General features: G+C 37.7%; 2 protein-coding genes across 3 annotated transcripts in view; one reads left to right on the plus strand and one right to left on the minus strand.

The window, feature by feature from the left end:
- Positions 1-3,367: 3,367 nt before the first annotated feature.
- Positions 3,368-17,664, minus strand: part of LOC5577545 (eukaryotic translation initiation factor 4 gamma 3) — a 35,418-nt gene continuing 21,121 nt past the window's right edge. For both annotated transcript variants that reach the window (XM_021847105.1, XM_001656511.3), the window contains exons 2-3: positions 6,425-8,460; positions 3,368-5,060 (exon numbers count right to left, since the gene is read on the minus strand). In XM_021847105.1, the coding sequence (XP_021702797.1) occupies positions 4,746-5,060; positions 6,425-8,134 (2,025 nt within the window). In that variant the 5' untranslated portion in view covers positions 8,135-8,460 and the 3' untranslated portion in view covers positions 3,368-4,745. The remainder of the gene's footprint in view (positions 5,061-6,424; positions 8,461-17,664) is intronic.
- LOC110676970 lies at positions 15,068-17,615 on the plus strand. Its single transcript, XM_021847106.1, has 2 exons — positions 15,068-16,108; positions 16,175-17,615. The coding sequence occupies exon 2, from the start codon at positions 16,202-16,204 to the stop codon at positions 17,336-17,338; it is 1,137 nt and encodes a 378-aa protein (XP_021702798.1). The 5' UTR covers positions 15,068-16,108; positions 16,175-16,201; the 3' UTR covers positions 17,339-17,615.

Here is a 17,664-nt window from a genome sequence, read left to right on the forward strand (position 1 = left end):
GATCAATCTTGTGAGCTTCCTGGGAAAGCTGTTCTCGTCCATAATTTTCCATAGCTCTATGCGGTCGATACTATCGTATGCCGCCTTGAAATCGATGAACAAATGGTGCGTAGGGACCTGGTACCTCGTAGAAGATTACAAAAACCGTCAATTGCATTCCCAATTACTACCCCACATTGCATATTCAAGGGTCTGATTGTGCTCCTAACCCACCGTAATCTTCTCGCCAGCTTGAAATTATATTTTCTCGAAGTGAAAGTAATTTTGATGAGTGATAGCCTAGTGCAGCCCAACTGCATAGTACAGTAGTTTAACCAGAAGATAAAATCTAAATTTTGTAATAAAAAGGTTGCCATTGCTTTGAAATTCACTCAACATCTAATCAAAACTACTAACAACAGAGATCAATTATCAAAATTTATCGCTCCCTGGAAAATATAATCCCAAGCCCAGGGAAAAAGGTTTCGAATTAGCTCAAATTTTACAACTATTTTTTAGAGCTTATAAATTTCCGTAGCATTCTTTGGATTTTAAAAATTACAGAAAAAATGGTATGCTATCGAAGCATTCAGGTTCAAAGTAAGCAAATCTATGGGAAGATTCAAATATAACGTCCATCGTTTTTAATATGAGACAACTATGGTCCCACTGTAAGTTAAGTTTTGTCATGCTGGTTTGCTTTCGATCGACTGTAAGAATAGTTGCAATGATTTCGATTGCACTTAAAGGTTGAATCGTTGAAAACTTGAAAACATTTTTAAAGAACAACACAGACGGACGACTGAACGGTATCACGTCAATGCTTTGTAATCTTGTTCAATTATTTTTACAATACATTTTTACAACACGCATAAAAAACAACGTAGTTTACTCAAGCTATCAAGTCGAATTTTTCTATAAAAAATGCCTTTTCGATGTCAAGTTTGCAATCCCTTCTATAACCAAATTGGTTGTTTCATAATAACCAAGCAGCCGAAGGAAAATTTAGTCTAGTATTAGGAACTTGGCCACCGGACACCTGAGATGTTCAGGAATTTCTGCGGCCCTGTCCAAAAATTTGTTCGTCGCTTGTATTTTTTGTACAGTTCTTCTTCTTTCTGGCGTTACGTCCCCACTGGGACAGAGCCTGCTTCTCAGCTTAGTGTTCTTATGAGCACTTCCACAGTTATTAACTGAGAGCTTACTATGCCAATGACCATTTTTGCATACGTATATCGTGTGGCAGGTACGATGATACTTTATGCCCTGGGAAGTCGAGAAAATTTCCAACCCGAAAAGATCCTCGACCGGTGGGATTCGAACCTGAGGGTCGTGGGTTGGTCTTGCTGAATAGCTGCGCGTTTACCGCTACGGCTATCTGGGCCCCAATTTTTTGTACAGTGTGAAGTTGTATAAATGTTTACAATTTCCATAGAAACTAGAACTAGGAAGTTTAATACCGTCGAACGCATTGAGATTCACTGAAAATCTTACGAAATATGACAATTTCCGTAAAACTGGTTCCGAAAAATATGCACACAGAGAAAACAATTTTAATAATTAATGAATTGTGTATCATTACAACAATATATCTGTATTATTTGCCGGCTTATAATTGCCTTTCATTGTTTCAATAATAACTCGTAATTTGGTTCAAAAATGTTTATTGTTGAATTTGACAGCTGGGTTAAATGCGGGGCAACAAAAAAATATTTGTTGTTTCAACTTTCTTTTCTTTTGAAACAACAATTTTTTGCATTAAAATAAAACCTATAGTTTTTGAAACAAAATTGCACTGTTTTTTGATGCGATAATGTTTTTGTTTGAAATAAAAACTCATTTTTATTAATCTCAGTCCCCTGAACTCTTTGTTTTTTGTTTTGTTTTTATAAAATAAACAACGCTAATCGTTCTGAATAGCCTACTTTATTTTCTCTTACGTAAGAAGTTTATGAAACTTGCTCCATAATTCGTTCAACTGACGAATGAATTTTATCCGCTCTGCGACAAGAAAGAATGAAATAATCAGCTCGTGTAGGAATTCACTGCAATAATTTAGAAGGCATTAGTGGAAACAACAATTTAGAAAGAATGGCCGAAACTTACCAAAAACAGCTTCGATTATGGTTGAAACTGAAACAGTAATGAAACAGCGATGACCTGAACTCATTACACAGCAGTTTTTGCACGTTTTTCACTTTAATACAACGCACCGAATGAATATTTCCAATTTCCTGCCGTTTTAAATGAGAACCAAAATGGCTGGACAGTTTTTATGCTACACGCATGGTTAATTGAACCAACAGTGATGGAAATTGAAACAAATAAAACTTTTATTTGACGTAATGATTTTTTTTTGTTGTTTCAACAAATTTCTAGATAGGATGGCTCCTATTCAATTCAACAATATTTTTGATTTATTCTAATGAAAAATATTGTTGTTTCAACGCAATTTTGAATTGCAACAAATTAAAAATGTTTATTAAAAACAACACAAATATTTATTGTTTTGAATAGCTGGTAATTCTCTGCATGTTAGAAATTTTTCAAATTGGTTGGCAATGTTTCGAAATATTTTAGGTTTTTTTCATAGGAATCAATTCAGTTACTTACCCAAAGAATTCATTAATTGTTTGTCAACGAATTTCTTAAGGAATTCTTCTATGAAATTAGTTCAATATCAATTCATCAAGCATTAAACCTGATATTCAAGGATAATCCCAGAAATTATAATTAGTACACTTAATGATAAACCATGGGTCCAATTTATCGAGGATTTCCTGGAAAACATCTTAAAAGATTTCAAAGAATAATCCCTGGAAGAATTTCAAAGCAAATCATAAGATAAACAGTGGATAAATTCACGAGGGAATTCATATAAAAATGGCTGAAGAAATAACTGCGGTGAACTTCTTGAGAAATTCTTGTTGGGGTCCCTGGAAATATCTTTAACGAATTACTTCACAAACTTTGGAATAATCCCTTTGAGATTTTCTTGGAAGAACTTCTGTAGGAATTATTAAAAGATCTGCTAGAAAACTACTGCAAAAATTAGTGGAAACTGGAACTGGTGGAAAAAGCTCTGAAAGAAATACTGGAATAACAATTTGATTTTTTTTTTAAATAATCCCTGTGGACATTAGCAAATCAAATAATCTCTGTGGTTAGCTTTTGCGAATCAAAATTCATCGTAAGGAGGAAAATAAAGTTACTTTAGAAACCCTTAGAGACCAAGTTTAAAAAAATAAAATAGAGACCAAGTCTCTAAAAAGAGACCTACCACCAACCACATGTTCATAGAAACAACATTATCGTAACAACGTCCGGGACTGTGTTTCTCGGGTTGAATGGGATTTTCGGACAACATACATAGGAAAGCGACGGACGGTTGGGTTTTGGGATAACGGATTTTTTTTGTGGTTGTTTTTTTTTTAACTGCTTACACTTTTAACTATGTATGATCTGCAAGAATACACAAGATTTTCCTGGTAAGTTCACCGTTACAGTAGAGAGGCGTCTGCTCCTCTGGACTTTTACATCGTAATAAGTTTAAAATTAGTTTTATCCACTTTATTAATATTATTATGCAATTAATTATTTTCCTAAGAATCGATCATTCCATAATCGACCATGTGTCGCCTATTTCATCATTTTATTTATATACGGTTGCTGCATATGTTTTGAGCATTAACGCCTTGTATGACTTAAACATAATATCGCTGTCCCTATGCTTAGAGTTCCGTTTTCCCGCAAACTTACCGACAATGTTTTCAAAATCAATCGTCATCATGATTTGGAGTTACTTCCTTGCGTGGGTCTGATGATAACCTCGATGGTTATCGTCAGGAAGAGCAACCGTTGGTTGGATGATGACTGCTCTGCATCTTGATCTACTAAGATATCTAATCAGTTGGAAGTTTTAAAGGCATTTGTAGCTTAATCTATACATCATGTGGTGATAAATTTCATTTTGACGATATATTAGCGTTATAGCTTGACTATTATGTTGTAGTGTTTCTCGTGTTGCAATGGTTGTAACGATGCGTTTTCCTTTAATCTCTTTTCACGTCCAGTTCCGTTTCCACCTTTCTTTTTCCATAGCTGTATCTCTGTGCTAGGGTCATTACTTGCTTTGCTGGCGCACTTCTACTATGGTACCACTCTCGGAATATGTATAGTGAAGTTTCAGTACCCTTGCGCCGTGAACTAAATATTGCAAAAGGAACTTTAGTTAGTAATATTGGCTGTTTTTACGCGTCGTTAGTGAAGCACTACTATTACATCACTTTGAGTTCTGATGAACACAGTGTTAAACCGGCTAGAATATAGTTAAACTCGTTTTCAATAACTGAGTGCAGAGTTGGATAACTCGGATTGAATGTACAGAAAAAACTACGGTTTTGTTTTGATTATTATGAAATATCCCTCTAAAAGCTATAATCTTGAAAACAAAAGCAGAACCTGTTAACAAAAATATAATCGCATTCTATGTAAAAAAAAGTGTTGCTGCAACCTACACTATAGCAATTGTCGATCAGCTCAACTGAATCCCACCCTGTCCTACTGCAAAAAGGCGTTTGGCCCTCAATCTGCCCTAACATTTGGAAGATCGATTGCTAGAATTTTCTTCAGGGAACATGTGTATAAAGTTTAATAATTACCCTATTTCAATTTTCTGGATCTAACAGCAAAATAAGACGCAAAAATTGGAAAATAAACGGCTAAATCAGGAAATTCCTATCATCATTCACACCCTGGGCCTATCATCAGAAGCGACTGCTGTTTCTGCCATTGTACATGGGCTTCTTGCCACTTCCACCGCCTCCACCGCCGCCGCCGGATTTTTTGTTCCCTCCTCCGTAGCCGCCGCCGCCTTTACTGCCGCCACCGCCGCCTCCTCCGGACGAATGACCGCCGCTACTTCCGCCGAATCCTCCCGAGCCGAAGAAACTGGGTGGGCCAGCTGAACTCTGCTGCTGCTGCTGTTGTTGGTCATCGGTCAACGAAGCAAAGGCATTGTTCTTGCCCCAACCCTGGAACATCGATGCCGAACCGAGACGGGTTACCTCCGGAGATTTTTGCTGCGAAATGGAATTTCAGTTAGAATTTTGAATAATGTGAAGGATCTATTAGTCTTCGTCAGCACAACCACGCTCCCGCTGTGAATGTCTAGCGAGCATTTCCATAATGCGTGTACTCAGTACGCGATGCGACTAGAGCCGTGCCTGTAGTTCAGAACCGGAGGTTCGCGGATCCCTAGACGGTCATGACGACTTCTCAAGAGGTCAGTAGAAGCATTACGAAATAGGGGGAGAGTCACCTAGCGGATAAGCACCACCTAACAAGTTTGTCACAACCAGATAGCTCTTGACCTGCTGAACGACTTTGCCGAAGACATCAACCTTCTAGCTCAACAGGATCTTGAAATATCCGTTGAATGGATAATATGGCCAATTTTGGTACCCCAAGACAATCTGGATAACTCCGAAACCACTCGGATCACGTTTCCAAATTTTACGAAAAAAAAACAAGAAAAGTTCTAAGAATTTCAACTAGCTTTTCCAACAATTTGTTCAAAAAAAAAAAAAAAAACGAAAAAAGTTATGTTAAATTTCACTAGAAGAACTCCTGAAGCGTTTCCTCAAGGATTCTGGGAAGAAATTTCAGAATAACCTTTTGGAGTGGAATAATTGAGTAGTCTCTGATGAAGGCTTCATGGGAGCCTCTATAATTTTGGATCCAGATTTACTGTAAGCAAAATAGTAAAAAAAGTGGCTTGGAGTCTTTAGATATTTCTTTCATTTATTATAGAGACTTGTATTGCAATAGTGATCAAGTCTTTAAAAAGAAACCAGCCCTGCATTCGTTGTTTGACCATTGATCAGTTAACAAGTTGTTTTATTATGATCTTCGACATCTCAACCATTCAATATTCTATGGGTCTTCAACAAAACTGAATATGTTGGATTTGCGATTTTTAACAGCTCTGAACTTTATGTCCGTTTTCAAGCGGGACGCTGACAAGGTCATGATGAATCGTCTAAGTAGCACCAATTATCAAATTTGACATTTCAGAATCGAAATGCTTCTGATTCGAGTAGAATTGTGGAAGCACAACTCGAAGGAGGAACGCAATCCGGTCACAAGCGAATGGAAGCAAGGGCAACTATTGCTCTTTTCGTTGAAGATAATTAATATTCAATCATCCGGGTTGGAAGCGCCATTTTAATCGAAGGATTGCTGTACATAACCGTTAATACCAGACCAGTTATAGCTCTCGGTGGCAGTATCTGTCCTTGAACAAAAAACTAGAAGGTAATTCAAGGAAAATCGACTGGATACAAGCAGAGTAAAATATATATGATCAGAACCCATGATGGCTCAGTACAAGACAAAATTACCTCTCCTACAATCCCACAACAGTACCTGTGAACTGACAACTTACCGTCAAGTTGAGCTTCTTCGGGTCGAACATCGGCAACTGTTGGCGAGACGTATTCTTCGACACCGGCTGTACGAAACCATCGTCGTCGACGAAGCGCTGTTTGTTCTTGGAAGCACTGCCTCCGTCGTAGCGATGATGCCGGTCGCCATCCTGACGACCACCGCCGCCGCGGCCACCACTGCCCGACAGCACAAAGTTCAGAATACGGTTTTTGTTCTCTTCGGTTTCGACCTCTTTCTGAATTTCATCCATTGTCTTCGGCGCGGCTTGTGCCCTGCGTGGTTGCCAGTTATTCTTCCGCAAATCCATTAGGTCCAGAATCATGAAGCGGATTCGGTTGCTCACTTGGATTGTGCTCTTTCTGTCGGCGATCTCCTGCAGACGATCGAAATAGTACTGCAAGCTTTGCGAGTCTTGGCCGGAGTCCTTCTCCATTCGACCACCTATCGTGGTCAAGAGCTTGCAAAGGCACTCTAGTGCTTCTTCATCCAACATCTCCTCGCTCAACAAAATATTGATGCAAGTGTACATAATTTTACAAGTCAGTTGCTCTTGTTTGAACAGTTCTCCAATAAACCGGATAGTGCCCATGGCTCGACGTCTGATCTTGGCATCCTTCTCTTCCAGTTCGTATTGCAGTTCGTTGAGTTCCTCTGTTTTTTCCTCACCTTCGGCGGCTTTCTTTTTCGATTCCTCCAATTCGCTAGCATTCTCTTCCTTATCAGTGTGATGCTTCTCGAATTCCTTCTGGCACTGAGTGATCAGCTTACGCTTGAAGTTCGGTTGCTTGTTATCGCTGGTTTCGATCTTGATAATTGTGCCTAGTTCCTTACACATCTGGGCGTATGTGTCGGTGAAATTGGGTTCCATGATGGCCTTTTCGAATAAAATTTTGATACATCCATCCAACCGTTCTTCTGTGTCGATTTCGTACTGTTTGACCTGTTCGACCAAGGCATTGAAATTGTCTGGCGTGAGTTTGTTCAGGACGCTACGGAATTTCTTGAACAGTTCCTGTGTTTTCTTGGAATCTTCGTCTAGTTCTTCCTGTTTCTGTAAAAATCGTGGTCTCCAAGCGTTGCTACACTCACGTAGTTTGACGTCCTCGGAGATGTTCAAATTTACCTTGATGATTCCACTGTCTACATCATCTCCTCCAGATCGCATCTCCTTGGCCGATAACCGACCCTGATATGGTGCTCGTTTCATTGGGCCAGGTCGGGCGTTCATCATTCCACCGCCGCCATCCATGCCTCTCATGAAGGTTGGCAGCAGTGAGTTATCCTGATTACCGAAGTTTCTGCTTGAGGCCATCATTGGATTGTGCGATGACTTCAATATAGACCTACATGCATCCGGTATCGTTGTGGGCTTTTCTCTGCTGATTGTTGTGTCTTTCAGTGACAATAATTGATCTAAGGAGTACTTCTTGCGGGCTCCCGGTTCATCGCCTGATAGCTTTTCAGAAGTTCGCCGAATACGCTTCCCTATCGATGGGTGATTACCGTCGACGTTGTTGTTGATAGTGCTAGTATCTAGATTGTTGTTGTCTTCATTTTCATCGCAGCTATTGTTTTGCTGATCGTGAGTTGCTGTGCCGTTGATGCTTAACTTTGCTACTGTGTCAGCCAGGTCGATCTGATTGTTGTTGTCCTCTTCCGGTTGCTGATGCTGCAGGTCAGCGACTACCGGTTCGACTGTGTCCGCCATTGCTACCGCTTCTAGACACCAGTCTCTATTTGACGATTAAGAGCAACTAGTTTGAGTCCAGAGTCTTAAATAGTAATATGTAGATCACAACTAACGATAACTAGACTGGATTTCCTGATACCGATCGCACTGATAAATTCTCTTATGAAATATACAGGTAAAAAGAATAAAATAAAGAAAAACTCGTAATCCGCTGCTTTAGTTTCACTTGGCAGGACAGTTGGTTGCAATTGCAGTGAAAGTCGTTGAACAGTGGTACTTTCAGTAGTGGCGTTGTTGGTTGAGTTGCGTTACGTGGCAGTTACAGGTATGTTAAGTGGCGTGTTCTGTAAAGCAAAAAGAAATAGCAAAAGTTAAATACCTGACAATTAAGCTTAAATTACTACTTAGTATGATAAAGGTTAAAAAATGATAAATTTTCTGTAAAACGGAAAATTGTACTAATTTTTAGCTTTGTTAAGCGAAATAATTGTTCTAAAAATGTCCCAATATACCTTTCCCAATTCAGGGGAAAATGGTTTGGGATGCTGCATTAACATTGAAGATTTGCTACATTTTCCCTTACTCTATATTGAGTTGATTGCGACAAAATTCCATGGATGCTCTCCATCCATCGAAAATCCAAGTAATTTGGATGATGCCATTATTGCTACAACGTTCTACATTATAGAAGCCTTGGAAGAAGCTTCTGCGGTGTGAAAAGTCTACAAGAGGGTTCCCTCGATGGGATTCCGATCTAACTAGACTCAGGACACAATATAAAAAGAGTTTAGAACAGATGCCGTTCAACTGGATAAAAGTCGTTCAAGTTGGCTCGAAAGGGGGAAAAAACCTTTGTACAATAAATGTTTGAGTTCTGAATTCGGTCGTGAATCTGTGCAAAAATTGTAAATTTATACAAGATTTATTACTTGTAAAATTTGAATAAAACTGTATTTCTACAAAAGGGCAAACATGAATAGCCAATTGTTATTTATTTAGATGCCTCTGAATCTAAAATCTGGACAAACATTTGGAAAAGGCCTTTTTTCGGAAACGTTACTGTTGAGCCCAAAATAACACCGCACTATTTAAAAATGAGTGTTAGTTCTTCATGATAGTGGTATTAGCGAGTTAAATTGGGCTCCACAGCAACAGACAAAGTCTGCTTTGACATTGTATTAAGGGGACACGGGAGACCGTGTTATTTTCCCTATCTTTCGTCTCACTCTAACAATAATCATCAAAACTTTGTGGAAGCAAATCTCGAGTTTTAGTGAACCGATGAAGCTGAAAATTTATCGGGTTGTGCACTACATATATAGAATCATAGTGATACATTTTTGCATCGATATATGGAGTGGTTCTTGGGATTTGCTTCTTGAAATGGATAGGGTGATTATGATGACATCCCGTGCGGCCTTAAACTCTTTCGTGTACAGTGTCTACTCGATTACTGAAATGAAATTCCCTAATATTTCCAGTTTTTTTCCAGGTCTTAAGAAATTATTCCAGGCTCAACAAAGAAAAAAAACTCTTAAATACTAATGATTATCGAATTATTAATTTTAAATGCATTTGAATTCATTTCTAACATAGGGCTTCTAAATGGCTTCAAAACACTCAAAAAAAAAAAAGTATTCTTTCACAAGTAATTCCCCCTACAATTTCATTTAAGAAAGCTCAAGAATACAATATGGATTTTTCGAAGGAGAACCACAGAAAACACCTCAGAGATTTCATTAGGAATTCCTCCAAATATTCTCCAACGAAGTCTCAAGGCCCAATTAAAAATTGAGCAAATGTCAAAACTGAAAAAGCAGTATTCTCTTCTAAATTCGTCAAGTCGAAGAAAATAAAAACACACATCTCTTTTATTTGACAAATAAAACACCTGTTTTTATTTTCTTAAAATTTGTCGGTTTAAAAGGACAAAACTGCTTTTTCAGTTTTGACATTTGCTCCATTTTTACTTGGGCCTTAAGTCCTCCAGACTTTTATACAATGATTCTTCCAACGCTTCCTTTCAAAAATACCCGTTTAGAACATCTAAAAAACAGTATCTTCTCCACAAAGCACTTTTGGGTCTTTCTTAGAATTCCCTACAACATTGTTTTTCAGGATATCTTCAACATTTCAACTTGAAATTTTTCTATGGATACTTTCTGGATGTACCCTAGAGATTCCTTCTAAGATTTCTTAAGGAATTACTCCAGTAATTCTTTAAGGTATTTCCCAAGTAAATCTTTGATAAAAATCTGGAAGAGTAATATCGGTGGTAGTTTTCAGAGGTATACTATGCTTAGTAGAAATATATGAATTGTAGATAGGAACCTGGATTGAATAAAAGGAACAGCAGTTGCTAGTTGAGTTATCAGTTAGTAGCTTTCTGCTCAGAATGGAATAGCTTGTTTTCTTTGTGCTTAGAACAAGCTATCCTGTATAGTATTGGAATTATTTTCGTGCTTTCCAATAGGTTATGGGCCCAGGAACGATTCATCTACGAGTGTGCCCTACAGGAGGATCGGCCGCATAAGCCGTGTATCGCCGCACGGGATCCGTAGGAGGAGCTGCTGGCTGGTCAGAGCATGACAAGCATTAGAGTCGGACCACTTGTACAGGGCTCGAGTTGAGGAGGAGCTTCGTGATCTTCGGAAGGTAGAACCTCGACAAGCTTCGTGATCCGTTAGGAGGTAGAACCTGAACTTCGTGGTGGATAAGTAGAAGGAGCTTCGTGATCTTCGGAAGGTAGAACCCGGACGACCTTTGTGTTGGACGAGAAGGTAGAACCTGGAAGAGCATTGTGGACCTGGACGAGGAGTTTGGCGACAGGAGGAGCAATCCGGATGACGACACTAAGGAGGAGTGTTGAGATTGTAGTGCACCCGTATGTAGAATATACGGGAATCGTCGGTGGTAGTTTTCAGAGGTATACTATGCTCAATGGAAATGTATGAATTGTAGATACAGGGCTTTAAAATCGTATCCGCGAAAATCGCGACTTCTGAAATCCCATCCGCGCCTGGAAGCACCAACCCGCGCCAAACAAAATTGATTGCAATTGTCATTGAAATCCTCAATTATGATGAAAACGAACACAATGCAGGGTGTGTCTACTCATTTGCAGAAATGATATTCCCTTATATTCCCAGTTTTTAAAAACTCCTGATTCAATATTATTGACGTAACTAATGATTTTTTTTTTCATTCTAGATAACTGATTATTTATTTTTAAAGATAGGAGTTGAACATTAAGATACTTCAACTATAGATTTTAAAGTATTTTTCACATAAAAAAAAAACAAAATATCTGTTTGTTCCAAATGTGTAAACAACTTAAGAAAAAAATGTGATTTTGTTTTATTTTCCACGAAAATCAAGAATGCTTATCAAAGCATCAAAGCAATCTGCATTTAATAATCAAAGTCAGACATGAATAAAATACTCTATTCGAACTTAAGAGAAAATAGCCTTTCCCTTAAAATAGAATTCAGATTTATGGACATCAGTGACGTACACAGAATGAAAATTTCTCTAGAGACAATTGTTATTTTTTCATTGATAATATCTAGGGGAAACTCTTTGAATAAATTTGGACAGTATCCCTGAAGAAAAGTTGTATGTATGAATGATCGGAACAATAATTATAATAATTGCTGGTGTGGAAACTCGAAAGAAGTTGTGAAGAATCCATAGATATTTTGAAATTTTATTTAACAATATATTCGAGAAATGTTTGAAGCTCAGCAATAATATTTTGATGCAATGCTGGAGAAATGCCGAGGGAAATTTCTGGAGAAAGCAGATATTTTTATTGTAAAAGTGTCTTAATGGAAATTCGCGAAGCCTCGAAATCCACGAAATTTGACAATCGACGCGAGATTTAGGAAATCCCGCAAAAACCAGCGAAATTTGATAAATCTGGAGAATTTATATGACATTCGCAGTAAATTCTAGTGAATTACTTATAAAAACATTTAATTAATTTCGGAATCATGGTTCGATCAAAAATTGTGTCATCCTATTTTAACTTGAACGTCGTTCTAGCTTGATTGTTTCATTTCAAATTTTGAATTTCGACTCTACTAATAAAATTTTCATCATAATTTTGTGAAATAATAATTGTGATTGATGAAAAACATGTTAATCAAGATAAAAAGTCTTTAAATGCGCACATTAAGTGACATCTAAAGGTTTTTTTTTATCTTGATTAACGTGTTTTTAACATTGTGCTAGTTTAACACGATGAAATATTTTAACTGAAACATGCATTTTTTGTGCTAAAATCTACCAAAAAATATGGATCTGCGAAATTTTGGTTCATCGTCTGAGCCACCCGCAAAATTTCAAGAATTTTGCCGTTAATTCCTATTGTCCCTATCAGTGAGAACACCAGGTCAATTTTATTGAGTAATTCTTGTAAAAAAAAATGAAATATTTAATCTCATAATGCCTGATGATTTTTTGGAGTAGTTCCTGAGAGTAATCGTAGATGAATTTCCAAAATATTCCTTATGATAATGCCTGGAATAAATAAAACAATCGGCGAAGGAATTGTTATAGGGTTTCTAGAAAAAAAAAAAAAAAAAGATGAACAAGTTTTTTCAAAAACTGAGAGAAACCAATCTCCTAGAAGTAACAACTGGAAAAATTGGTGAAAGAATCAGTGAAAAACAAAATCCTGGAATAATCGCTAAGATTTATTCAGAATAATATCTGTGAAAATCACTGGAGGTAGTACGATGGAGTGTTCTAGGAGTTTCTGAACCAAATTCTTAAGAAACTCCTCTAAGCAACCCTTAAAAATATTCCAGAAGGAATAACGGATGAAATCAATAGAATTTCTGAAGCATTCCTCGTATTCTAAAAAAATATCATTAGTAACTTGTGGTTGTGTGTCGCGTAATAGTTTCTGAAGGCTTCTCTGGTGCCTCTAGAATTTTGCACCAGGATTCACTGCAAGCCGATTAGGGCAAATAGTGACATTTGATAAAAATAGAGACTTTAGAGATCTAACATAAAAAATACTTTTCAGAGACATGCATTGGAAAATTTACCTAAACGTACTATTTTTCGTATCTGTTGTAATTTTTGCTCTTTCCCTACAAAGTTTATTATTTTTGTAGAATAGATGAAAAACAATTGTGTAAAATTAGCTTCATTGTCTAAGCATGTTTTATGCCATAAGAAATAAAAATTGTAATACCAAACATCGCAAGTAGCCACCAGCTAGTGACCAATCCATTAAATTTTCAGCTTAAACGGATGTTTAGTTTCCAGATTTGTGCCCTTGAAAATTTGAGGTTTGGCTTCGATTCAGCTTCACCTTAAGCTTACAAAACAAATAATTTGTATATAAACTTAGCGGAATGTTAAGACCCAATTAAAAATGGACCAAATGTTAAAACTGAAAAAAAAACAGTTTTCTGCTCTAAAATCGACGAATCGGTAAAACACACAGCTATTCAGAATAAAAAAAAACAACAGCTGTGTATTGATATTCGAATTGTTTCAAATTATTGGTGGAAAACAAATAAATACCTGCAAACACTTATTAGTAAAATTGAGCACTATACTATACTATACTATAAAGAACAGTTTATATTTTTAAATACAAATTTTCTAATTACTTAGGCAGTCCTAAGTAACATTAGTTGCTGAGTAGCAGCTTAGTCAGCTGAAATGAGTATACTCTAGCTGAATAAACTGTATTCAGCTGTATGAAAATGTTACTTAAGTGCACAATTCTACGTTTCAAAACAAATTTGTTGGCGTTGTTTTTGTGGCATGATTTGAGAAATCCGCGATTTTCGCGACAGAATTTCATTCACTCGCGAATTTCGCGCTTGGCGCACCAAATCCGCTACAAATCCGCGAAAATCGCGAAATCCGCGAGAATCGCGAAATTCGCGACTGTTTTAACAGCCCTGTAGATACCTGGATTGAATTAAAGGAACAGCAGTTGCTAGTTGAGTTATCAATCAGTAGCTGTCTGCAGGAATGGACTAGCTGGTTTTCTTTGTGCTTAGAATAAGCTATCCTGGAGTTGGAATTATCTTCATGGCTTCCAATAAAGCAAACTCTGATGAAGCTTGTGTGAGGTTTAAAGTACACAACTCTTGATGAACAAGGATCTCTGAAAAAACTCCTGGAAGTTTTAGAAGATTTCCTAGATCAATTGTTAAGATATTGAAAACAAAAATCAATCGAATAGATTTCCTCGAATAACCTCTCGAGAAACTGTTGGAGCAATTCCTGGAAGTAACCATGGATGAACTCTAATGGAATTCAACGAAAAAGCGTAGGAATTCTTGTGGGGTTTCTTAGTAAAATTTCTATGCGAATTTCTTCAAAACTCTGGAATACATTTGTGTAAGTTTTCTTGAATAAATTTCTGTAAGGTACACCGGGGCAAATTGAAACGGGTGGGGCAAGATGAAACGCTAAGTTTTCAATATGATGCCGATAAATATTTGCAAAATTGTCTTCCCTTAAAGTTTGTTTCAACTGTTAACTCAGTATTTCTGCAATTGAATTTATCATCATTATTAAATTTTACTTTGATACCACGTCATTTCATCTTACCCCAGCCGTTTCAGCTTGCGCCGGTGTACCTTATTTGAATCTTCGATTCTTTAGAGTAACAACTGGAGGAATCGATTTTGCGTTGCGTTACGTGCGTTGCGTGGTAACGGAGTATTTCGTAGATTGCATACTGAAAACTGTCATGTTAGTTACTTTAACACTCTTATTCCAATTGCTCATGGAGAACTATTTTGGATGGAATAGCTATCCAATCGGAAGTCAGAAATGAAAAGACATGACAATGTCCATTGCCGGCCATGCCCATCTTCTCCGTTACGAGGAAAGGAAAGGAAAATGATGATATGATACCTACTTGAAGAGAGGCCAGCGACTCACCGACGCCCTCATAGATGTCAAGGAGTTGGATGAAGGGAAAGGTGATGGTCTAGGATTCACTATAAGCGAGTGATGCGACCGGATTGAAATTTAGTGTAGGTATAGTTTAGTATATATTTTGTAATTGGGTGTAAGTGTGAATGATATGGTTTCATCATCGTTGGGAGTGACGCAGCTAAAAAAGTTTATGTCACTCCATGCGCGTTCGTCTTCCAGGGATGGGACACAGGTATTTCCACCTAGTGCCCTAGCTAAAAAGCTTTGGTTTGAGCGTCATTACTCGCTCTCTTAAACGAGAAAATAAATTGGCCCGTCCCCATGATACAGAAAGAGCCCAGATTGCATTAATATATGTGGTCTAATCGGAACAAACTCACCAAATACATTCATATGTCTAAACGCCGAGTTAAAAACCGTTTCCTCAAAAAACTTGAATGATTCTATTGGGAATTTGAATCGACATCCTCTGAATGGTTTCGTATATCAATAGAACTTAACGGCATGGCAATGTACCCATCATCTTTTCGTCACACAATAAATGGAGAATGGTTTGAATATTTCTGCGTAGCACAATAATCATCATCGAATGCGGTTTTCACACTTAACACAGGTTTTTCAATATATATTCATTTTTTAAAAGTATTGCAAATTTTCCACCGTATTAGACCCTTGCTCAAAAAATTTTGTCACACCAAAATATGTTCTCACCAGTCAACAGTCAAGTCCACATTTAACGAGATTTGCCATATAACAATAAACAGAGGTATATATTCTCGTTGTTTCGAAATTTTGCTTTAATTGATGTGTTTTATTGTTTTTATTTATCGTTTTCATTAAATATAGCAATGTAGCGCAAAAATATCTACTATCAATCATAAAAATTGATAGTAAATGATAATCGCAAAATGCAAGTGCTACCTTATGGGTCGATTTTTGTAGACTCCACTGTAACCACATTTTTGACATTTGTTTGTTTTGTTTTGTTCTGTGTATCGGTATTTTCCCGACTGTGTTTTGGATCTGATACAAGTTCATTTTCGAAAATTTATATTTTAGTGCTTATCTAATCCCTCTGTAAGTATTACAAATAGAACGAACGAATTAAACACAAATTATAATGACTAAATTTTGGTTGAATAGGAAAGAAAGCGTTTTCGGTCAGGCAACATGAACGAGGGAACCGAAACAGATAGCGATGCGGATGCACCAGCAGCAGAATATCTGGATGATTTTGAGTTGCCGGATGCATGGAGTACGCAGCTGCCGGAGGATCCTCTGGACAAAACATTGGATGAATTGGAAAACTCGAGTGCCAGTATCCATTCACGTGAAAACCGACAGAGCAGTATTTCCGTGGATGACGAAGGCTCCAATCATTTTGAGAAGGATCTTTTCAGTTGTGTCCTGTTAGCATATAAACGGCAATTCAAAGGCCAATCTTCCGGATCGTATATTGCACGCTGGCAAGTTAGTGCCCATAGTACTACAAGTTTCATTCGTAAGGTATGGAACTTGGCTAAGGAGCACTTGAATAGAGAGGTTATCTTTGATGTGAAAGCGGACGGGACAACCTCCCCAGTGTGGGCGGAAAATGAATCTCCCTCTGAGAAGGAATTTGGCAAGTTTGTGTTGTTTCAATCGGGTCGTCGACACTACGTTCTGGAGAAGCTCACCGAAAGCAGCAACCTATTACAAAGTTGGAGAAACAAGGAAATAACAGTTCTTTTGCACGTGTACTCATTGTCTGTGAGTAATCGCACAGTCTGGAGCTCGGTGAAGGAGAACCTAATCGACCCATCTGAACGGGATCGTTCAGGTGCTGCTACAACACAAGCTGTAATCGGGCTGGCGGATGAGCTCAGGTCAGTACACGGTAAACATTTGGATGCGCACGGTATGGCATGGTCATTTTGGGCTAACTCCATACTAAATGGTCCTGCCCACCTGAGAGAATCACTCAAGGATCACCCTCCGCAGCATCTTGCACATCTGTTTCGTGTGAAGGAAGGATTACATGTCAATGCTATTCGAAGAGAACTAACAGTAGCACACAGCGTGAATAATAGTTATCACGAAGAGGTCGTTGCATTGCGGCAAGTTTTCGACGTAGTCGAATCGAATGTGGAATGCTTAAACGCCTCACTGAAAATGTTCAAGACTCGTCTAGAGGCGTTGGAATTACGAGACAGGCTGAGTGATTCAATGATCAATGCTATGGAGACGGCAGTGAAGGTTCAGGAAGACGATCTGGGACAGGAGTTGAAGTCAAAAATCATTGACATGGAGGATATGGATCATATGTAAAAATTTGGATTTGTATGAGGTTTATTAAGTTTTATGAACAAGGACAAGAGTTATGTATTTTAATGAAATAAAACAATGAATGATTGATTTTAACCTAATCAAACTGTTTTTCGTTTGTGTGAATTCTCTTCAAAACCTAGATCGATTATGTTTTCCGGAGAAGCTACAGTTGGGTCAAACTTTCCCCCGTTTATGTAGCCACATTTTCGAAACAATCGATCCATTTTGTACGAGTAGAAACTAGTCATGATTTCTGAAATAAACAGTTTTAAATCACGAGTATCATTTTCTTTGTAGTCTTGCAGAGCTCTTCTTTTTATGGTTCC

This window comes from Aedes aegypti, chromosome 2 (genome assembly GCF_002204515.2).
Source record: "Aedes aegypti strain LVP_AGWG chromosome 2, AaegL5.0 Primary Assembly, whole genome shotgun sequence".
Lineage (NCBI taxonomy): Eukaryota > Metazoa > Arthropoda > Insecta > Diptera > Culicidae > Aedes > Aedes aegypti.